The following is a 22,791-nucleotide window of genomic DNA, read 5'->3' as shown; positions in this document are numbered from 1 at the left end:
CAGAAGACTTCTGCGTCTGGTCACCGTTCAGATGCTTGGAGAAGGGACAGAGGCCGGCCACCGAGTGCACCTTCTTGCCAAGAGGAGGAAGCCAGCATCAGGGGCTCCCCTCCTGCCCTCCCAGCCTCCCAGGCTCACCGCTCCCGGCCTTTGCTGCTATGACGGAGATGCCGGAGGGACACTCAGGCCAGAGCTGCTCTGAGTCGCTGCCGCCCCGCTGGTGCTGCCGCTAAGGGCTCTTAAGAAAGCAGGACTCAGCTGGAATGGGGAGGTGCTGGGGGCACCCGAAGAAAGGTGACGTTCCCAAGTGGAGGGGCAGCTCCCGGGGAAGCACCCCAGACGCAGCACCAGTACTGCAGCCAGCCATTGAGGGCCCCTCAAGGGGGAGTCCCTGGGGGCAGTCTGGGCCCCTTGGGGTGAGTCCCTTTCCAGGGGGGTCAGGACCCCTCGGGGGAGTCCCTTTCTGGGGGGGTCAAACCCTCTTGGGGGGGGTCGGGGTCGCTCGGGGCAGGGGGGCCTTACCTGTGTCATCTTGGCGAGGTCCAGGGAGGGCCTCGGCTCCTGAGGGTCATCAGGCCGCCGGCGCTTCACTCCCGCTTTCTTGTCGTTAAGGACACAGGGCTGGGACCGGCTGCGGGACAGGCCGCCCGCCCGCCGGGCCGGCTCCGGGGTGGAGGCAGGGGTGCTGCTGGCGGAGGGGGGGCCGTCCTCGGAACGCGAGAACCGCTCGTGGGAGCACGAGAGGGAGCGCTGGATGGAGGCCGAGGCGGCCGCCCCCGGGGCCCCGAGGCAGGGCTGGCCCCCCCAGCGGCCCAAGGAGGGGGCCGGGGAGGAGAGCGCGCTGGCACTGGCGCTGGCACTGGTGCGGGAAGGCAGGCTGAAGCTGGAGCTCCTCTGCATGGGGCAGGAGGCGCCCGAGTAGCGCTGCACGCTCCCCCCGCTGTAGCAGCGCCGCTTCTCCACGGGAGTCCAGACCTTGGAGCCCAGGGGCCGCCAGGCCGTCCGGCAGCCGGACAGCTCGTCCGAGAAGGACAGGGAGCGGCACTGCCGTTTGCTGGGCGGCGCGGACGGGTGGCCGTGGGGGTCGCTGAGGCTCAGGTCCTGGATGAGGCTCGTCACCGAGCAGGTGGCGGCCGCCTCCCTGGACCAGAGGCCGCCGTCCGGGCCCTTCTCGGGCAGGCAGTCCCAGATGCTGGGGCTCGGCTGGTCCAGCTGCAGAGGGCACTTCCGGTCAAGGTCTCTCCATCTGCCGTTTTCTGGTTCACAAACAACAGAAACAAACAAGCGTTCAGCTCGCTCAGTGACCCCCAAGCCGAAGCCCGTCGTCCACCCACAAGCCGGGACGGTTCCGTGGAGAGCTCCGTTCTGGGCCCCCCCGCCCCGGCCTAGAGGACCGCCCTGGAGCAGGACTCCCTTGTTTTACAGGTGGGGAAACTGAGGCCAGAGCCGTGGAAAGCTGAGGGGATGAAGGAGGGAGGGGCCGGGCCGAGAGGAGGCTGGAGGGTCTCTCTCAGCTCTGGCCCTTTCTGCCCCGCCCCCCGCATGCTCCCCGGAGGGCTCTCACAGAGGCCTGAGACGGGCGGCCGACCCAGCCCCGCTGACCGCTGACCGGCTGTCCAGAGCGACCCTCTCGGACAGCTCCGAGCAAAGCCCCAGCCTGGCCCTCAGAAGGGGCGCCCGAGTCCCCATCCTGGAAGGCCTGGAGGACGGAGATGGGCTCAGCCTCCTGGAGGCCGGGGCAGAGGCCAATCTGGGGCCCCCCCAACGCTGCTGCCGCCCCGTAGGCGAGTTCTGCCCTCCGCCGGGGCCTCTCTGCCGCCTCCTTCCAGAGCCTCCTCGCCCCGGAGGGGACAGTCGGGAGGCCCGAAGCCCGCCTGGGGGGGCGGCTCCGGCCACCTCTGGGAAAGGCCTCAGCGGTGAGGGGGGACTCTGGGCCGGCCTCTGAGCACGGACCTCCCCGGGCTCTGGAGGCTCCTCTCAGGCTCAGACACGGGGCACCTGAGGCCGGGGAGGCAGCGAGCCCCGAGCGAGCCCAGCGTTCTCCCCCAGACCGGGCGAAGACGGAAGCGCTCGCGAGCTGGCGAGGCCAGTCACCGGTTCAGACATCCCGCCAGGCCGCAGGAAGCAGTGGCTGGAGAAGGGGGGGGGGCCAGCCCCGCATCTCCATGGCAACCCTCCAAACATCCTGCAGGCGCCCGGGGCCTCCTCTGAGTCGGAGATCAAGAGCTAGAAGAGGCCTGAGGGGTTCTGGCCTCCAACACCCCCCTCCGCTTTTCAGAGCAGGAACAGGGAGCACAACTGATCTGAGGAGGGACCCGAATTCAGGTCTTCCCACATCCAGGGCCCTCCGGCCAAGGCAAGGACAGGGAAGGGCGGGAGGCAGCCACCATGCACAAGCGTGCCGGGCTCCCCCCAGGAGGTGGGTGCCCTGACACGAGGGGGGACCGCCCGGCACACCTGGCTGCCCCTCTCGTCTCCCAGGCAAGCTTCTCCCTCCGCAGCCTCCCCTCCGTTCTTGTCTTTGCCCTGGCAGAGCCCCAGCGGGACCCCCAGAACCCCATCTCCCCCCAGGGTGCCGCTGCCGGAGTCACTCCCAAGAGCCTCAGAGAACGAAACAGCCTCGTGCCACACACTCCACCTGCAGGCCTGGGGAGGGAGGGACCCGGCCCAGGGCAGAAGAGCTCATGACGCAGCCTTCGGGAGCCTCGCAGGACCCGACGCCCCGGGGATGGGCAGGACGCGGGCCGGAGGCATCCCCTTCTTCCCCAGAGCCTCGGGCGGGTTTCCACCTGTCCCAGGGGCGCCTGCGTCCCTCTGGAGGTTCTGCACTCTGGGAGCGCCCCGATTTATGGCCGTGCCTCAGACCCAGAAAGGGGGTGTTTTACCAGGGAGGCGCACGAGGCCCGACCTCCGCAGGCCCACCTCGGAGCCCCGGGCGACGGCCTTCTGGCCTTCCACTCCTGCCCGGCTCCCGGTAGACGGAGCCTTCCCCGTCCCAGGCTCTGCGGCCCTTCCTTGTCCTTGGCCAGCGGGCGGCACCTGGGAGGCTCCAGGCGGCCCGCTCCTCGCCGATCTCTGCCCTCGCAGCCTGCTTCCACTCGTGCTGGCCGTCCCAGCATCTCAGGCCGGCAGACGGAACATTAACTCGGCCCACAGGCCGGACCCCCTCCACATCGGGGAAGCCCCGCGAGCTTGTGGCGAGCGCCGCACCCACGTGTCGCTTCTCCCAGCACACAGCGACGAGGCGCCACCTTCGAGGTAACCATTTCTGTGTGGAGCAGACGGGCAGCGACGCCCTGGAACCCATTCTGGCCTGTGTGTGAAGAGGGCAAAGTAGTCCTTTGACTGAAAGAGGCTCCTCCCTACTTCCAGGAAGGGAGGAACAAGGCGGATCTCAGTGACGCTGCGACCAACCTTGATGCGCCGTCTAGACCGCGAGGTCCAACCAACCACGATGCGCCATCTAGACCGTGAGGTCCAACCAACCACGATGCGCCATCTAGACCGCGAGGTCCAACCAACCTCGATGCGCCATCTAGACCGTGACGTCCGACCAACCTCGATGCACCATCTAGACCGCGAGGTCCAACCAACCACGATGCGCCATCTAGACCGCGAGGTCCGACCAACCTCGATGCACCATCTAGACCGCGAGGTCCGACCAACCTCGATGCGCCGTCTAGACCGCGAGGTCCGACCAACCTCGATGCACCATCTAGACCGCGAGGTCCGACCAACCATGATGCGCCGTCTAGACCGCGAGGTCCGACCAACCTCGATGCGCCATCTAGACCGCGAGGTCCAACCAACCACGATGCGCCATCTAGACCGCGAGGTCTGACCAACCACGATGCACCACCTAGACCTCGAGGTCTGACCAACCTCGATGCGCCATCTAGACCGCGAGGGTCCGACCAACCTCGATGCGCCGTCTAGACTGCGAGGGTCTGACCAACCTCGATGCACCGTCTAGACCGCGAGGTCCGACCAACCTCGATGCGCCGTCTACACTGCGAGGGTCTGACCAACCTCGATGCGCCCGTCTAGACCGCGAGGTCCGACCAACCTCGATGCTCCGTCTAGACTGCGAGGGTCTGACCAACCTCGATGTGCTGTCTAGACCGTGAGGTCTGACCAACCTCGATGCGCCCGTCTAGACCGTGAGGTCTGACCAACCTCGATGCTCCGTCTAGACCGTGAGGTCCGACCAACCTCGATGCGCCATCTAGACCGCGAGGGTCCGACCAACCTCGATGCGCCGTCTAGACCTCGAGGTCCGACCAACCTCGATGCTCCGTCTAGACTGCGAGGGTCTGACCAACCTCGATGCGCCGTCTAGACCGTGAGGTCCGACCAACCTCGATGCTCCGTCTAGACTGCGAGGGTCTGACCAACCTCGATGCGCCGTCTAGACCGTGAGGTCCGACCAACCTCGATGCGCCGTCTAGACTGCGAGGGTCTGACCAACCTCGATGCGCCCGTCTAGACCGCGAGGTCCGACCAACCTCGATGCGCCGTCTAGACTGCGAGGGTCTGACCAACCTCGATGCGCCCGTCTAGACCGCGAGGTCCGACCAACCTCGATGCTCCGTCTAGACTGCGAGGGTCTGACCAACCTCGATGCGCTGTCTAGACCGTGAGGTCTGACCAACCTCGATGCGCCATCTACACTGCGAGGGTCTGACCAACCTCGATGCTCCGTCTAGACCGTGAGGTCCAACCAACCTCGATGCTCCGTCTAGACTGCGAGGGTCTGACCAACCTCGATGCGCCCGTCTAGACCGCGAGGTCCGACCAACCTCGATGCTCCGTCTAGACTGCGAGGGTCTGACCAACCTCGATGCGCTGTCTAGACCGTGAGGGTCTGACCAACCTCGATATGCCCGTCTAGACTGCGAGGGTCCGACCAACCTCGATGCGCCGTCTAGACTGCGAGGGTCCAACCAACCTTGATGCTCCGTCTAGACTGCGAGGGTCTGACCAACCTCGATATGCCCGTCTAGACCACGAGGTCCGACCAACCTCGATGCGCCGTCTAGACTGCGAGGTCCAGTCGGTCCCTCTGGGAAGCCACCGAAGCCTGAATGCAGAGACCAGGAAGCGGCTTCCGCCATCATGGTGGCCCTCCAATGCCCAGAGGGCAGCCCAGCGGCAGGGACGAAGGCCAAAAAAGGGCCCAATGACATGCTGAGCCAGTGGGCGGCGGCAGCCTTCCACGCAGACTTCCTCTGGGCTCTTCGTGCTGAGTGACTGGCAGGAATAAGGCAGGGATTCCGGCCGCTCTGAAGGGACTGAGATGTCCATCCTCCTCCGCTCTTGCCCTAAAATAGGACGCCCACTCTGTGGAGGGACGGAACGATGGACGGACGCCCCCAACGAGCCTTCCTGGGGCTGCTTCTGGACTCTCGGGCGCCTCCTTCCTGCCGGGGCGAAGGCCCGCGGCCCACCATCCTCGGCGGCTCTTCACATGGCAGAGATCAGAACATCTTGTATCGGGGATCAGTGGATGGAGAGCCGGGCCTCGAGGCGGGAGGTCCCGGGTTCCAGTCTAGCCTCAGACCCTTCCCAGCAGTCTGACCCTGGGCCAGTCCCTTCTCCCCATGGCTCTGCCCTGCCTGCTCTTCTGTCTCGGAACCAGTGCCCAGGAAGGAAGGGCCGCCCAGACTGCGAGGACATCCCCATGTCTTTTCTGGATTGTCCTGACCCCGAGCGCATCCCTCCTGGCTTGAGCCAAGGAGGCTGGGCGGGGGGTGGGGGGCGGCCCAGCTCTCCTTAGCCCTCCATGTTGGCGGGACGTCTGAAGGGCCCGAATCGTCCTCGGCCCGGCAGCTGCTCCCACGGAGACTCGAGAAGAGGAGGCCCCTGAGGGCCACCCCCCCCCCGCTCTCTGCCCCCGAGTCCGAGGACCACCACCGCAGACTCGGCATCCTCTGACTTAGAAACCCTCCGGCCCTTCCGCAGGCCCTGCAGAGGCTGCCCGAGGTTGCCCCTTGGCGGCCACAGCTAGGACGGAGGCCACCCCGCCGCCAGAGCCCAGCAGAGACCGCCCGGCAGCCGGGCCTTTGGGGAAAGGGAGAGCCACCCGAAAGGCGGAGCAGGGCCAGCGTCGGGGTGCCCATCCCCCAGAGGTGTCAGGCTCCTCCAGGGTCCGGGGGGCGCTTTGACCCCCCAGGGAGGCCTGAAGGGGATGTGGCTGCTGGCCTCGGCTCATCCTCCGCAGGGAGATCCCGACCAGGTCCAGCAGGGAGGAGGAGTCCGGCAGCCTCTGCTCCTTCCCTTCCTCCTCACGGGGCACAGCTGAGGCCCAGAAGCCCCTCCAGGGCAGCAGCTGCCCTTGGCCTGGCCGTCCCTGCAGTCAAGGCACCCTGCGGAGGCCAGGATCCGAGGGGGCCCCCCAAGCTTCAGGGCTCCTCTGCTCGGGCCTCCGTCTTCCCCCCGCTTTGGGGCGCCGATCAGGGTGACGGAGGGGGCCTGAGGCCTGACCCCCCCCCGGAGCTCAGCCCTTCTGCCTCCCTCTAGCCCGGCCTGGGCCCTCCTCGGGGCCGGACGACGCGGCCAGCCAAAAGAGGGGAAAGGCCCGCCGCGGTTGGCCAAGACGCCCCCCGCCTGCCTGGGCAGGACCCAGGAGGCTCCCTTGGAAAGAGCCCCGACACTCCGTCCGGCTGGGCATCTCGGCGTCCTGCGGGGGGCGCCGGGCGCCAGCCCCGCCCTCCCAGGGCCATTTGTGTGCTCCCCGCGGTGGGGGATGGTCAGTGAGGGCCGTGGGGGGGAGGGGGAGACCTCAGGCCTGGAGCTGGAGGAGGCGCGGCGCTCTGGACTGGCCGCCGGCCTCGGAGGGGCTCCGGCCGCCCAAGCCCTCCTAGCGGGCAGCCGGCCGAGGAGGGTTCTCGGGGCCCCCCGGCAGGCCTCCGCAGAAGGTCCTTCCCCATCCCAGCCGAGGGGCCTTCTCAAGAGGTGCTGCAGACTAGGGGGCTCCCCGGGAAATGGCCCCCCACCAGCGCTCGCTCAGCCCGGGGGGTCCCCTTCCTGCCTGAGCCCCCAACGACAGAGAACAACAAACACCTCGTCTTTGGGGCGAGCCCACAAGGACCCCCACAAGGACCCCGACTTCTCTGGGCAGTCTTCTCTAAAGCGCCACCCCCTTCCCTCTTCTGGGTCCTCCTGGCCTCCGGGGGCCCCCCAAAGCGGCGCCCCGCTGCCTGCCCCACGGGCCGCTGGGAAGGGGGGATGGGAGCCTGGTCACTTACCCATCATGCCGCAGGAGAAAAGGGTGGGTCCTTGACTCATCTTCTTTGGAGTTTGCTGAAAACAACCAGAGAAGCGGTTGGTGTCTCGCCTGAGAAGCGGCCCCCGAGCCCCCCGAGCCCCTCTAAGGCTGCCCCGGGGAGGGGCGAGGGGGCGGAGCCGCGGCTTCCATCGGACCGGGGGGGCTTTTCCGGGGGGGCAGCTGGAGGAGGAGGGCCGAGCGTGCCAGGACGCCCCGGAGGCTCCTCGGAGCCCCTCGTCCTCTCCTCACACAGGAGGACCCTCTGGAGACGCAGCCCCGGGTGGCTCCCACGGAACGAAGCGTCCCGGCCTGGACTGGAACTCGGGTCCCTCTGACTCCCGAGTCAGGCCTCCTGGGGCCGCTGGAGCCCAGAGCCTCGCTTCTGGGCCTCGGTTTCCTCATCTGCCAAATGGGGATGCTCTGGGCAGGGGGCAGAAGGGCAGCGATTCTCCCCCCGGCCGGCTCAGACCCTCTGAAGGCAGCCATCGGGGGACAGGAGGAGGCCCCCCCCCGCGGCGGGACGGCGCCTGCCGCCCCTCGGCTCATCAGCGCGGCCTCCGGCCTCCCGAGGCTGACCGCCCAGGCCTGACCAGGGACGAGGCCGACAGGACGCAGAGTCTCCCCGTCTCCCCGGGCTGCACCCCACGGCCTGGCGCGCTCCCTCCCGCCGGCTTCCCCACCGGATGCCGACAGCCCGCGACGAGGTCCCCTAACGAGGCCAAGGCGGAGAAAGGCGCAGGAAGGGGCCCAGAAAGGGGGGCTGCCTCAGCGGCCCCCGAAGCCCAGACCCAGGAGTCCGAGGCCCCTAGAGATCCCCGGCTCGTGGGACCAGGCAGGCCGGGGAGGAAGACCCTGGAAAGGCACCGAGGCCAGCGACACCCAGAGGTCAGGGAAATGACTGACCCAAGGCCACTCCGCAGGGCCAGGCCAGGATCTGAACCCAGAGCCTCTGCCCTGCCCCGACGCCTCGCCGGGCCTCCGTCTGAATATTCTGTGAGGGACGAGGGGATCCCTCTGAGCCGGGCGGCGAGAGAGAAGAGCAGGCAGCCAGGAACGCGTCCGTCCTTTGGACGAGCGACACTCGCCCGCTCAGACCGGGAGTCACGCCTAGGCTGGACGTCTGGCCCGAGAGGAGGAGCTCGGGCAGAGCACGTTGGAGCCCGCCCCTTCCCGGGTCCTTCCCGCACGTCCCCCCAGGGCCAGGCTGGCCCCCACGCCGGAGGAGCCCCGACTCGGGTCACCGAGGCCCCCGCGAGGCTAGACTTGTCCAGGATACAAGCTAGAAAGCGTGCAAAGGCAGGATCTGAACTCGGGTCTTCCTGACTCGAGCCTCCTTTGAGGTGGAGTCCGAGCTGAACAGCTCACCGTACCGCTGAGGACGAGGGCGCCGAGCAGCTCAGCGATGGGCCCTGCGGGGCTGCAGGCTCAGAAGCGGAGGCCGAGCCGGAGGCCCACGTCCAGGGTTCTTCCTGCCGCAGCACCTGCCTCTGGGATGGAAGGAAAAGCAAGCGAAGGAGCCCATGGGCGGGCGGCAGCTTCAGACCGAGCAGGGACCGGGGAGCGCCTTCCCTCTGGGGGGCTTCTTCCTGGGGAGGCCTTGTGCCTGCGAGGCTGCTTGGGCTCCAAAGCATGGAGTGCTGGGAGTCCCGCTCCTCGCCCCAAAATGCAGTGTCTCTTGGGGGGACAGGGCTCTGGGAGTCCCGCTCCTCACCCCAAAATGCAGGGCGTCTCTTGGGGGGACAGGGCTCTGGGAGTCCCGCTCCTCGCCCCAAAATGCAGGGTGTCTCTTGGGGTGACAGGGCTCTGGGAGTCCCGCTCCTCACCCCAAAATGCAGTGTCTCTTGGGGGGACAGGGCTCTGGGAGTCCCGCTCCTCACCCCAAAATGCAGGGCGTCTCTTGGGGACACAGGGCTCTGGGAGTCCCGCTCCTCGCCCCAAAATGCAGTGTCTCTTGGGGGGACAGGGCTCTGGGAGTCCCACTCTGCGCCCCAAAGCTCGCTGGCCTCTTCGGCGGCGCTGGACGGGATGTCCTAATGGCTCTTGTGTGGATGCCTCGTTGGGGACATCCAGGGGTTCCCTAACTCGGTCCTGTGGCCAAGGACTGCGGCTCCTCTGGCGGTTCTGGCCTGGCGCTGCAGCACCAAAGGCCACCAAAGGCCGGGTGCAAAAGGGAGGAAATGGGACGGGGCGGCCACGGCAACAGGAGGAACAGAAAACGATGAAATCGGCGCCAAAGAGCACAAGGAAAGTTGCCCAAAGGGAAAGGGGAGCCGGGCGGGGGGAGAAATGCTAGGGGACTGCATGGGGGGCAGGTAGGGAAATAGGGGGCTGGGCTGGGGGAGGGGGAAGGGATTGGAGGAAGGCACAGATTAGGGAGGAAACTAGATTGGGGGAGGGGAAAGGGAGGGGGATGGTGTCTGGACTGAGGGAAGGGGAAGAGAAGGGGGAGGGGCTGGACTGGGGGAGGGGGAGGACCAGATGGGGCATGGATGGGGAGGGGGGGGGCTTTATGGGGGAGGGGAATGGGTCGGGGGGATGGGGAGAGCTCCCAAGTGTCAGCCCAGGTGCACAAGCTCCAGGGACACTGAAAAGGTCTCTTAGGACCAAGTCCTTTGGACCTCGCCGCGACCCTGGGCTCTGGGTTCAAGTCAGTCCAGAGACCTCGCACAGGTTACTGCCGGGCGACATAACTGCTAATGGCGGGTCGGGAATCCGGAGATGGCCCTCGGGCCGGCTCCGATGGGGACGGTCGGCCCTGCCCCGCGGCCCCCAGGAGAGACCGAACCGGCCTCTCTGGGCCGAAGCTGTCCAGGGCCCGGGATCTCGGCCTTCTGGAAGACGCCGGCACAGCCGGCTCGTGCTGGACTCCCGGCCGGGAGCCGCCGCCGCCGAGACGGGATACAGACATGAAGGGAGCGCTCGTGAGTGCTTCCTGGGCCCGGCACCCGCAGGAGGCCGGACGGACAGACGGCGCCCGGCACCCGCAGGAGGCCGGACGGACAGACAGACGGCGCCCAGCACCCGCAGGAGGCCAGACAGACAGATGGCGCCCGGCACCCGCAGGAGGCCGGACAGACAGACAGACGGCGCCCGGCACCCGCAGGAGGCCGGACAGACAGACGGCGCCCGGCACCCGCAGGAGGCCGGATGGATAGACAGATGGCATCCGGCACCCGCAGGAGGCCGGACGGACAGACAGACGGCGCCCGGCACCCACAGGAGGCCAGACAGACAGACAGATGGCGCCCGGCACCCGCAGGAGGCTGGACAGACAGACAGCACCCGGCACCCACAGGAGGCCGGACAGACAGACAGACGGCACCCGGCACCCGCAGGAGGCCAGACAGACAGACAGATGGCGCCCGGCACCCGCAGGAGGCCGGACAGACAGACGGCCCCGGGGGAGGGCTCGGGGTCCTCGCAGGGGCTGCTTCCTTCGTGCTGTTGGGGTCCGGCCTGAGGCCTCGGACGGTGAGAACTGGCCCTTCTGGGACTCCTGCCGCTGTGCCCGTCTCACAGGAGCCACCCCAGGCAAGGGCGGCAGGCGGGGGCAGGGAACGCGGCCATCTCCATCGGGGTCCTGCGGGGGTCTGCTGCCTCTCGCCTCCCGCTTCATTCTATTCCAAAGCCCGCCTGCCTGCCCCTGGGGGTGGGCGGTTGGCAGTTGCTGGGAATGGCTGGCCAGGAGCGGCGCCGGGCTCTGCCCCTGTCCCTCTGCCTCCGGGAGGCCGTTGGTCAGTAGCTCTTGCGGGTGGCCCTCCACAGGGACGGCCGCGGGGGCCGTGCTGGAAGTTGGGCCCTTTGGGGGGCAAGGCCACAGCCCGGGGCCCAGAGCCCTGGGCCGCCTCCATCAGCCCTGATGGAAGATGGGGGTTGATGGGGGGCCAGAAAGACCTTTCCAGACCCTGGGGAGCACCGGGGGTCCCGGCAGGCCCACCCCCTGCCCCGTACCCGGCCGGCTCCCAAGCTCCCTTTGGCCTGTCCCTTTGGAGAGCCTGGCACCAGAGGGAAGCCTTGCAGGCCCAGGAAGGCAGTCACGATGGAAATGAGAGACCAGGCCCTTGAGCTTGGTGGGGGCGGCAGAAAGAATATGGCGGAAGCCGGCCCTCCAAGGTCAAATGTCTGGGCTGCCTTCCAAGGGCTGCAATTCAAGTTCCAGTACTTGGAAGAAAGAGCCCATCGGAGGAGGGAAAAGGGGAGAGGAGGGGCCAGGGGCAGGGCAGGCAGGGCAGGGCAGGAAAGGGCCTTTCTGGTCCGGGTCAGCCCGCCCAAAGGAGAGGCTGCACTAGGGGTCAGCCCCAGGCCACCGAGGACAAAGCCAGGAGACCGTCATCACTTACAGAAGATGCCCTTCCTCGGGACTTCCACAGGGTGGGGAGGGAAGTCAAAGAAACGGTCACCCTGGGCTGATCAAAGATGAGGAAGGGAAGAAAAAGTGCAGGGACGGGTCAGGGAGCGTCCCGGGACAAAAGGAACAAAGGCCTTGACCCAGGTAGCAGGTGAGGCTCATCCAGGCTCCCGGCTCCGCACCCCGCCTAAAGTCTGTCCAACCACGGGGAATGGAGTTTTCTGAAAGTTCCCAATGGACTCTGAAGAGGCAGAGGCCCCGTAACTGCCCTTCCATTCCTCCAGACCACCATGGCGTCCCCTTCTGAGGCCTCAGCCTGGAGCTGGGGGGGGACAGGGGGCCTCCCGAACTCTAATCAGAGCTCAGCCTTGATGCCCATCTGAGTCGAGAAGAAAAGAGAATCCGCCTTCCCCCGTTCTGATATCTCGCTGGCCTTTCTAAGCAGGACCATGTCGCCCCCGTTGACCTCCTCCACCTCTGGGCACCTCAGCCCTTAGGGCTGCGCAGCTGTTTGCCTTCTCCTCCGAGGGCTGGAGGGTGGGGAGAGGAGGAGGGAGGCGATGGGTGGACCCAGAAAGAAAATGGCAGGGGCCCAAAGTCCAGGGTTTGGGTGGTACGGAGCTGGGAGGAGTCGATAAGCAGCCAAGCCAGAGCGAGGTCCCAGTGGAGCTCAAAGGAAGGGACCAAGGAAGAAAGGCTGAACAGCAGTAGCACTTGGCTCTGGGGAAGAGCCCAGCAGCTGCCCTAAAACGTCCGTTTCTAGCTTGCTTTGGGGTCTCTTTTTCCTGAATTCCCTTCTCTGTGTCAGGGAGAAAATGCCCCTGCTCTTCTCCCCAGGGTAGGCCCAGCAGAGCCCACCTGTGCCCTCCATCTTCTGCCTTAGACCCATCTGCTCCAGAATCAGGATGCCCCAAAAGCCTTTGCTCTCCAGGGGGACAGGACTGAGGGCGTTCCTCCCAGCCACAGAAAGGACCCTCTGGGAAGGCCCCATTCACCAGAGCCAGCTGGACACACGGGCAGGGGACTGGTAGTAGGAATGGGCCAAGGAGGTCAGCTCCTGCTGTCCAGCTCCCTTGTTTGACAGATGAGGAAACTGAGGGACAGAGAAGCGAATTGTTTTGCCCAAGTTCTCACAGGTAATTAATTGGCAGAGGCTGGATTTGAACCCCAGGCCTTGGATTCCAGACCCAGGACACTTGCCAGGCTGCCACAGTGTTTAGCAATGCCCTTTAGATTTCACACGGAGAAGGACAAATAAAGAACGAGACGCAGCACCCACCACAGAGCAAAAGCAAAGTAGAAACTGGGAAATCATGACATGGCCCCAGGGAGGCAGGAGAAGGGGAGGGTGCCCAGACCTGGACTGGTCTCTTCTCTAGGAGCTCCTTGCTCTTGGAAGCATGGTGGCTTCTCCCACTCTTCAGGTAGGAATAGAGAGAACTTAATCAGAAGGGAGGGAGGAAGGGAACAAGGTCAAGGGTCAAAGGGGGGGTTCCCCCCCACGGGGAGTGAGTCCCAGCTCAGGAGTCACCTCTTGAGCCTCAGTTTCCTTGTCTGTAAAATGAGAGGACCAACCTTAAATGACTTCCAACCTTCCTTCCAGCTCCAAACTCAATCTTCCAGTCAAAGCCCCTCAGTATAGAGCAGATGGAGCCAGAGGTCCTGGGTGATCCTCGGCAAGTTCGTTCCCTCCCTCCCTGGGCCTCAGTTCCCTCATCTGTACCAGATGGACTCGGCCTAGATGGCCTCCGAGCTCCCATTCGGCACGAAATCTCTGATCTACAACCCTTTACCGAGAAGGAAACAGCCAGGAAGGGAGCCCCAGAGGCCACAGCAGCCAAGCCAAGAATGACGCTCTCTGCAGGAAGCTGGGATCTGTCACAGGGTTCCAAAAGCCTGGCCCGAGCCTGGGAAGGCCACCGGCTCCTGGGGACTCTACCGCCTACACACAAGGTCCTTGTCCTTTCTCTCTCTGTCTCTGTCTGTCTCTGTGTGTGGGTCTGTCTCTCTCTCTCTCTCTCTCTCTCCCTCTCCCTCTCTCTCTCTGTCTCCATCTCTCTTTTATCTCTGTCTGTCTCTCTGTCTGTCTCTCTCTGTCTCCCTCCCTCTCTGTCTGTCTGTCTGTCTGTCTCTGTCTTTCCCTCTCTGTCTGTCTGTCTCTTTGACTCTCTGACTCTCTCTCTGTCTCTGAGTTTGTTTCTCTGTCTGTCTCTTTCTCAGTCTCTTCCTCTCTCTGTCTCTCTCTGTCTGTCTCTGTGTGTGTGTGTCTGTCTCCCTCTCTGTCTCTCTCTCTCCCTCTCCCTCTCTCTCTGTCTCTCTCCCTCTGTCTCTCTCTTTTGTCTCTGTCTGTCTCTGTCTGTCTGTCTCTCTCTGTCTCCCTCCCTCTCTGTCTGTCTGTCTGTCTCTGTCTTTCCCTCTCTGTCTGTCTGTCTCTCTTTTTAATTCTCACCTTCCATCTTAGACTCAATACTGTGTATTGGTTCCACAGCAGAAGAGCAGGCAAGGGCTAAGCAGTGGGGCTAAGTGACTGGCTCAGGGCCACGCAGTTAGGAAGGGTCTGAGGCCAGATTTGAACCCAGGACCTCCCAAGAAGGTGCTTTTCTCGGAGGGCTTTCGGAAGGCCTTCTTGCCCAGCCTCCACCTTCATCTCCCAGCACCCCCCGAGCAGCTCGTAGCAGGACATGTGCTAGGCCGTCTTGGGCCAGCGGCCGGCCCATCTCCCTCCAGGACCCCTTGGAGGCGCGTCTCTGCCGGCGCCACCCCCCCATCCATCACCCCTGCGGCGCTGAGGCGCAGAGGAATGTCCACCCCGCACGCGGCTCCCGCTTCCTCCCGGGCCCAACGTTTCCCAGGTGGCCCAGCTGTTTACATCTCATGAGCGTCCATCAAACTTCTGGGGGGCCGAGGAGGCCAGGACGGGCCGGGCTCTTACCAGCTCCGGGCGTAGGGAGTCCGCAGCACCTTTGTTCTGGGGAGGCCGGGTCAGGATCATCGCCATGGCAACGGTCAGGCGCGGGAGCCCAGCGGGGCAGACTTCCCAGGCCGGGCCATCTCAGGGCCAGCTCGCCATCAGCGGGCGGCCCTCGGGGGGGCTGGCGGGAGACGTGGGCCCGGCGGGGTCGGCATCCTGGAACGACAAAAGACGGGCGCTCGCCACCGCACCCAAGGCCAAGTGACCGCCTGGAAGACGAGGCTTTGGCTGGGGCCAGTGGGGAGCCGCCGGCCAGGGGGCAGGGGAGGGAGGAGGCTGGGGAGCAGCACACTGGGGAGGCCAGGAGGCAGGGGAGGGACGAGGCTGGGGAGCAGCAGATTGGGGAGGCCAGGAGGCAGGGGAGGGACAAGGCTGGGGAGCAGCAGATTGGGGGGCAGGGGAGGGACGAGGCTGAGGAGCAGCACACTGGGGAGGCCAGGAGGCAGGGGAGGGACAAGGCTGGGGAGCAGCACACTGGGGAGGCCAGGAGGCAGGGGAGGGACGAGGCTGGGGAGCAGCAGATTGGGGAGGCCAGGAGGCAGGGGAGGGACGAGGCTGGGGAGCAGCAGATTGGGGGGCAGGGGAGAGAGGAGGCTGGGGAGCAGCAGATTGGGGAGGCCAGGAGGCAGGGGAGGGACGAGGCTGGGGAGCAGCACACTGGGGAGGCCAGGAGGCAGGGGAGGGAGGAGGCTGGGGAGCAGCACACTGGGGGGAAGGGGAGGGAGGAGGCTGGGGAGCAGCACACTGGGGAGGCCAGGAGGCAGGGGAGGGACAAGGCTGGGGAGCAGCAGATTGGGGGGCAGGGGAGGGACGAGGCTGGGGAGCAGCAGATTGGGGAGGCCAGGAGGCAGGGGAGGGAGGAGGCTGGGGAGCAGCACACTGGGGGGAAGGGGAGGGAGGAGGCTGGGGAGCAGCACACTGGGGAGGCCAGGAGGCAGGGGAGGGACAAGGCTGGGGAGCAGCAGATTGGGGGGCAGGGGAGGGACGAGGCTGGGGAGCAGCAGATTGGGGGGCAGGGGAGGGACGAGGCTGGGGAGCAGCAGATTGGGGGGCAGGGGAGGGACGAGGCTGGGGAGCAGCACACTGGGGAGGCCAGGAGGCAGGGGAGGGAGGAGGCTGGGGAGCAGCACACTGGGGGGAAGGGGAGGGAGGAGGCTGGGGAGCAGCACACTGGGGAGGCCAGGAGGCAGGGGAGGGACAAGGCTGGGGAGCAGCAGATTGGGGGGCAGGGGAGGGACGAGGCTGGGGAGCAGCAGATTGGGGGGCAGGGGAGGGACGAGGCTGGGGAGCAGCACTCTGGGGACCAGGGAGGCAGCAGAAGCCTGCTGGGAGCTCCCATCTCCAACTTGAAATCGTGTTCATGAGCGGTCCAGGAATGAGCGGGTCCGGCGGACCATCCGCCCCATCCAAGCCCTTCCGAGCCGGCCGAGCCAGCCCGGCAGACGCTGAGGTCCCTGAGCTTTCCCCAGTCCTCCGTTCCCAGAAGCCTCTGCGGGCTGCTCCCTGCCCCCTGCAGTCTTGGGGTCCGGGGGGAAAAGCTCGGTTTCCCGGTCGCTCCCCTAATCCTGCTCCCCCCGGAAGCACCCAGAGAGAGCCGCCCTGTCCGTGTGTCCGTCCCGCCCCCCCAAAGGGCCGGGGCGGGAGGCTGGGGGAGTCCAAGCCGTGGGCGAGCTGCGGATGTAAATCACGTCTTCCTGTTTACCCACCCGGCTGTCCGGTCCCCAGAACGCTCCGAGGTGGGCCAGCTGGCTGACGGGGAATCACCTTCTACTGTTCTCGAAGAACCGAGTTCATCCAAAGGGCAGACCCGGAAGGGAAGAGGGGGCGAGGGGAGGGAGGCCGGTCAGCTGAGGCCACCTTTGGGGACGAGCCCCGCCGCCTGGGGTGGGGAGGGGGCTCCCAAAGGGGGCCCTCAGGGGGGTCCTGGAACCCGCCCTGCCTCCTCCACTCCAGGCATCGAGTGGGAAGCTGGCGATCCAAAGCCAAGGGCCGCCACGCTCACTGTTCCAGAAGAGGCCATGGGGGGAGGGGGACTCAGACTGGTCCAAGGTCATACAGCTGGGAGGTATCTGAGGTCTCACTTGAACTCAGGACCTCCCCTCTCCGGGCCTGGCTCAGGTCAGAGTCCTCTGAATGACGGGAGTCCCCCCTGGGGAGCAGGGAGAGGGTCTGGGATGACCCGGCCCACAGAAGCCCCAAGGATGGTGGCAGAGAGCCTGCGGCTGCGCAGGAGGGAGCCCTGGCTTCACACTGGACTTTCCCCAGGACGGCCGGAAGGAAGGGGAGCCCCGGCGCAGGAGGCCCCCATTCCTCCCCTCTGCAGCCTCTTAAGCCTCTGTCCGGCTCCCAGCCCGAGGGATCTGGCCCACAACCCCCCTTCTGCTCCTCTTTCTCCGGCCTACATGACCCCAAAGCCCCCCCGGTGGCCATGGAACCGGGGCTATTGAAAGGGGGCCTCCTGGAAGGCCAGAAACCTTCTTGTCCTTCCTTTTGTCCAAACCACTTAGCCCGGGGCCTAATGCACAGTAGCACCTAATACAGAGTTTCTAGATTGACCCTCGGTGAGGCCATCCTGGCAGGAGACTCCCAACTTGCATTCAGACATCAAAACAGTCCATGATCACGTCGCTAGTTAAGTATGGGAGGCAGGACTTGAACCCAGCACGCTGCCTTCCATTCCACACTGGCTCCCCCTTCCCTGCCCAACCCCTTCTAGAAGCCCCAAATCCCATTAAAGTGAGGAAGGGGAAGCGCAATTCAAAGTCCAACACCCTCCACTATGTCACCTAACTGCCTGTACAAAACATTTTCCACAGAAAGCATTAACTATCTGGGGAAATGTTCATTGTTCATGGTCGGGTGATGTCAACATAAATAAATTAACAATGTTACCACAGTACATGACATTCAGTGCCACGCTATCTGTTTTTCTGTGTCGAAGTCTCACACAGAGCCTTGGCCTTAATACTAATATGTGGCCCAGTGGATAAAGCCAAGAAAACAGATTCAGAGCCTCCTCAAGCCTTGCTAGCTATGTGTCCCTGGACAGGTCACTGTCTGCCTCAGTGTGCTCATCTGCAAAAGAGGGATAATACCGACATCTATGTCCCGGGCTTGTCATGACGCTAAAATGAGACGATACTTGCAAAGCACTTTGCCAACCATTAAACACGACATACATGCTGTTATTACGATGAATATTTGATGTCAAACTCCTGGGGGTTTATTTTGTCAACCTAAACAAAAGAATACCAAAATTCAGCGGTACAAAAAGGCAAGAAACTCAAATAATGTTTCAAATGATCAGAAAAATAATAAGGCCAGACACGAAGGCTCACGCCTGCAGCCTCCCTCTCTGGAGGCGTGGAGGCCGCCGGCTGGCTCAGGTTTGGGAGTTTTCAGCCACAGTAGTGCTGGGCATCCACACCGAGGTCAGGACTCCCCTGGGAATGGAGGGCCAGCGGGCTGCTGCCTAAGCAAGCAGGGTGATCTGGCCAGGGTGGGAAGACAGATTAAGTTACAGTATTGGGATCGCGCCCAGGAGTGGCTGCGGTGTTGGGCAGGAGAGGAAGACCCAGTCCCCCCCCCAAAAAAAGGGAAGGAATGAAGGGGGCGATCCTTCGCTGAGCTCAGACTATTTTACAATGGATTCATTATCCAAACTATTTTGTTCTGATGGAAAAATAAGGAAAGTGATCCTCAGAGCAGACTAGGGAAGCCAAGCCTAGACGCAACCAGAAGCGTGTAGGGCTAAAGGAACTCCAGAACACCAGTTTCCACCCTGAACAACAACTCCTGGGAAAATAGGAAGTTTGGCAGAAATGAAGGTGAGGAACATCTTACATCACAGGCAAAACGAATCCCCACCCAGCCTCCAGATAAAAGGTCACAGAGCGGAGGACAATGGGAGGCCGCATCTTTCACATCTAGTTAGGGAGGGAACCACTCAACAAACAATTATGTTGGTTTAAACAGGAATTGTCTTGTTTTCAAAATGGCCCTACGATTTCATTGGACAGAGACCTCTGCCAGGGTGGACAGCTCTAGTCTTCAAGTCTTGCCTGGCGATGATGAAAGATAAAGACGGCCATTTCTGATGGAGAAGATGAACCTTTTTTGCCCAGACAAAATCAATTCAGCTAGAAGAAGAGGAGACAGATCGCCATCAGCCACTGCTGATACAGACTTGACAGCCAAGATCTCTAGGGAACTGATACAAATAGCGAAGATCAAGAGCCATTCCCCAGGAGATAAGGAAATGGACAGACACTTTCCCAAAGAACAAATGTAGACCATAAAAGAATCCGTTAAAGAACTGCTTCCCAACATGACCAATAAGAGAAATGCAGGCTAGAGGAAGTGTGAGGTTTTACCTCACATGTGTAAGGACACAAGGAGGGCAACAGACACAAATGACCAACGTTGCAAGGGCCAGAGGAACTAGATCTTCTGATACCCTGTTGGGGGAGTGTGAACTGGTCCAAACGTTCTGGAAATGAATCTAGAACTCCAAACTGAACGCATTTGGTGTCCAAGCCACATCACCAGTAGAGACATCCTCCGTGGAGCCCAAGGACAGAAGGAAATGGCTCAAATGTGTATTATTTTATAGTAGTAGAAAAATTAGAAACCAAGACAAAACCGGACATTTGGGGATAGGCTGAAAAAAATTGGCATTGAATATAATGGGGAGTCACAGTAGTATAAAAACAACAAATACCACACAAAGTCAAGGAAACTTGGAAAGACGAGAGGGCATGGCTGCCAAATCAAGTAAGCAGACTCAAGAATAGAAATCACACAATGACCATAATGATGTAAAGGGAAGCAACAATGAAAGACATCAGAGCTTCAACCAAGAAACTTCAAAGGAATGACCCTGGAAGCCTATTTTCCACCTTGGGACACAAAGGTCCCAAATCCATCCCTCCAGGGTCAAAGGGGACCTCCGAAGTCATTTAGTCTAGGTCTACAGAGGTTCAATGACTTATCCAAGGCCACTTAAGTAGTAAATCTTGGAGGCAGAACTCTTTCCACTATCTGTGAGGAATGAGACACATATTGTCAGCCATGCCCCTTGGTGAGTTTATTTTGCTTGATTATACATCACTGTTACAAGAGAGAATTCCAGACAGCATGGGAGGCAAGAGACAGACAGCAACGTATTTTTTTTTAAGCATCATCAAATTCAAATGCAGATTAAAATGGCAATTTCCATGACAAAAGCTTTTGCAACAACAAAATCAATGCAGCTAGAATATGTAGTCGATTCTTAATTATTTAAAACTTAAAAAAATTTTTTTCTAAACCCTGATCTTCCATCTTGGAATCAATACTGTGTATTGGTTCCAAGGCAAAGGACTAGGACTAGGTAAGGGCTAGGCAATGGTGTTCAAGTGACTTGCCCAGGGTCACCCAGCTGGGAAGTGTCTGATTTGAAGGGGAAAAAATTTAAATGAAGCTATGATCTCAGCAATGCAGATTCCCATCCACCCATGCCAGCTCATCTTTTTCATTCTTAAATCTCTTTGTTGATGTCATTTACACCCTTTTCTTCATCATTCTTTCTCATGTGATGTGATCTGCTCAAGCTATTTGGGTGATCCTTCAATGTTCCCCAAAGGAAAAACTGAGTGGTGCAGAAAACCTGCTGTCTACATTAGGCTCTAACTCCTAACTAACCCTCAGACAATTTCCCTAGAACCTAGGGAAGGGGAAAAGAATATGCATTTACAAGGTGGCTATTACGTGCAGCCACTGAGCTAGTGGCTAAGTGCTTCTCAAAAATAATATCTCATTTGATCCTCAAGGTAGTTTTATTATTCTCAACCCCATTTTACAGCTGAGGAAACTGAGGCAAATAGACATTAAATAACTTGTCCAGGGTCCTACTTATTAAATGAGGCCAGATTTGAACTCAAATCTTCCTGACTCCAGGCTCAGCTCTCTATCCACTGTACCATTTACCTGCCACATTGGGCTCTTTTTTTTTTAACCCCTTACCTTTTGTCTTAGAATTAATACTGTGTATTAGTTCCAAAGAAGAAGAGTTTTAAGGGCTAGGCAATGGGGGTCAGGTGACTTGTCCAGGGTCACACAACTAGGAAGTATCTGAAGCCAGATTTGAACCTAGGGTCTCCCATCTGTAGGTCTGACTCTCTATCCACTGAGGCCCCTCGCTGTCCCTTCATTAGGTTTTAAATACTTGTTGCTTAATTGATTTTTACATCGCATCTATTTCCCACTGTATACCACCTCCTTCTCTCATCCAGGAAGTCATTCTTCATAATAGAGAATTTTAAAAGACATGATCTGTTCTCAGTCAACTCTTCATGTCACTGCCTGCTTCCTAGGTGCTCACCAACCACCTCTTTACTAATTAATCTGTTCTGGAATTTTGTGAAGAATCACATCATTGGCGCACAGCGTGCAGATTCTATTCTCTTCTCCTTTTTCGAAACTTGGGGAAACATTCCCTCTTCATCAGGCCTGTCGTCCCTCTTTTAGTCTGCCCGCTCTTCCCAATATCACCAACAGTGGCTCAGACATTATTTCTGCCATCTAAGGAGCCAATCATCTGGCATAGTTTGCTAAATTCAAGGACAGAGAACTTAGGCAAGCCCTCTGTCTGTCTGTCTCTCTCTCTGTCTCTGTCTGTCTCTCTGCCTCTGCCTCTGTCTCTAACTCTCTCTCTCTCTGTCTCTCCTGAAGAATCTTGCGTATCTGTTCTACCATTTCAAGGAACTGTTTTCTTTGACAGAGAAAACAGAAGCAAAAAATAAGGATGGAGTAGTTCTGCCTTCCTTCTGTTGCAGGCATGACATTCCCATCCTTTCCAAGGAAGAGTCTTCTTTCTCTCTTTTGTCCTTCCACTTCAGTCAGTCAACTAACACGTATTAAGTACCTACTATGTGCCAAGTACTGGGCTGAAACAAACAACAGAAGGAAACCCCCCCCCAGATATCACCGTGCTTGGCTTTCCTGGCCAGCCCAGCCCAGCCGGCTCTGAGTCCTCCTGCCATTCTTTGATAGTAGTGGCCCCATTTCTCTATTCATTCTGTTATCTGCCTTTACTTCTGCCTTCCAATGTGTCTTGGAAAATCTAACTTGTCTGGAGGGAGAGCTTTCTGTGGGTGTCCAAATCAGCCTCTTTAAACAACTCTCTCTTTTCTTCCTCATCAGACTCACTTCCTTCTCCACCTTCAGAGCTCCATCCCAAGAGCTTCCCATCTCTTCTAGGCTAGTTTTTCCATCATCATTTTAGTCCAGGAAGTCCCATGTGGAATTCCTCTGAATACTCTGAAGTTCACTCCCCCACTCGTGGGAGACTGCCCTAGTCTTCTCTTTCTCCATCACAAACTCAGGGAGGGAACGGCCACTTTCCCCCAAAGCCTCCATATTTCCACTCCAGAAACTAGCTGCTCTTTGCCAGATCGAGAACAGACTTTCCTTTTGTTGTTACCAAGTTCTGAGAGAGACAGAGAGAGGGAGGGGAGGAGGAAGGGGAAGAGATGGAGAGGGAGAAGGAAGGGGAGAGGGAGGAAGGGAGAGAGAAGGAGGGAAAGAGGGAGGAAAGGAGGAAGGGGAAGAGAGGGAGAGGGAAGGGGAGAGGGAGGAAGGGAGAGAGAAGGAGGGAAAGAGGGAGGAAAGGAGGAAGGGGAAGAGAGGGAGAGGGAGAAGGAAGGGGAGAGGGAGGAAGGGAGAGAGAAGGAGGGAAAGAGGGAGGAAAGGAGGAAGGGGAAGAGAGGGAGAGGGAAGGGGAGAGGGAGGAAGGGAGAGAGAAGGAGGGAAAGAGGGAGGGAGGAAAGGAGGAAGGGGAAGAGAGGGAGAGGGAGAAGGAGGGTGAGGGAGGGAGAGAGGAAGAAGGAGTGGGAGGGAGGAAAGGAGGAAGGGGAAGAGAGGGAGAGGGAGAAGGAGGGTGAGGGAGGGAGAGAGAAAGAAGGAGAGGGAGGGAGGAAAGGAGGAAGGGGAAGAGAGGGAGAGGGAGAAGGAAGGGGAGAGGGAGGGAGGGAGAGAGAAGGAGGGAAAGAGGGAGGGAGGAAAGGAGGAAGGGGAAGAGAGGGAGAGGGAGAAGGAGGGTGAGGGAGGGAGAGAGAAAGAAGGAGAGGGAGGGAGGAAAGGAGGAAGGGGAAGAGAGGGAGAGGGAGAAGGAAGGGGAGAGGGAGGGAGGGAGAGAGAAGGAGGGAAAGAGGGAGGGAGGAAAGG

At 61.2% G+C, this 22,791-nt stretch overlaps 1 protein-coding gene across 1 annotated transcript in view; it reads right to left on the bottom strand.

Annotated features, from left to right (window-relative positions):
- The window catches only part of FAM53B (family with sequence similarity 53 member B), an 83,433-nt gene that overhangs the window by 27,824 nt on the left and 32,818 nt on the right, over nt 1-22,791 (bottom strand). The window contains exons 3-4 of the mRNA XM_056815051.1: nt 14,548-14,742; nt 523-1,256 (exon numbers count right to left, since the gene is read on the bottom strand). Coding sequence (XP_056671029.1) covers nt 523-1,256; nt 14,548-14,742 — 929 coding nt within the window. The remainder of the gene's footprint in view (nt 1-522; nt 1,257-14,547; nt 14,743-22,791) is intronic.

The sequence above is a fragment of the Monodelphis domestica genome, chromosome 1 (assembly GCF_027887165.1).
Source record: "Monodelphis domestica isolate mMonDom1 chromosome 1, mMonDom1.pri, whole genome shotgun sequence".
Lineage (NCBI taxonomy): Eukaryota > Metazoa > Chordata > Mammalia > Didelphimorphia > Didelphidae > Monodelphis > Monodelphis domestica.
This window is presented reverse-complemented; position numbering and strand designations above follow the sequence as displayed.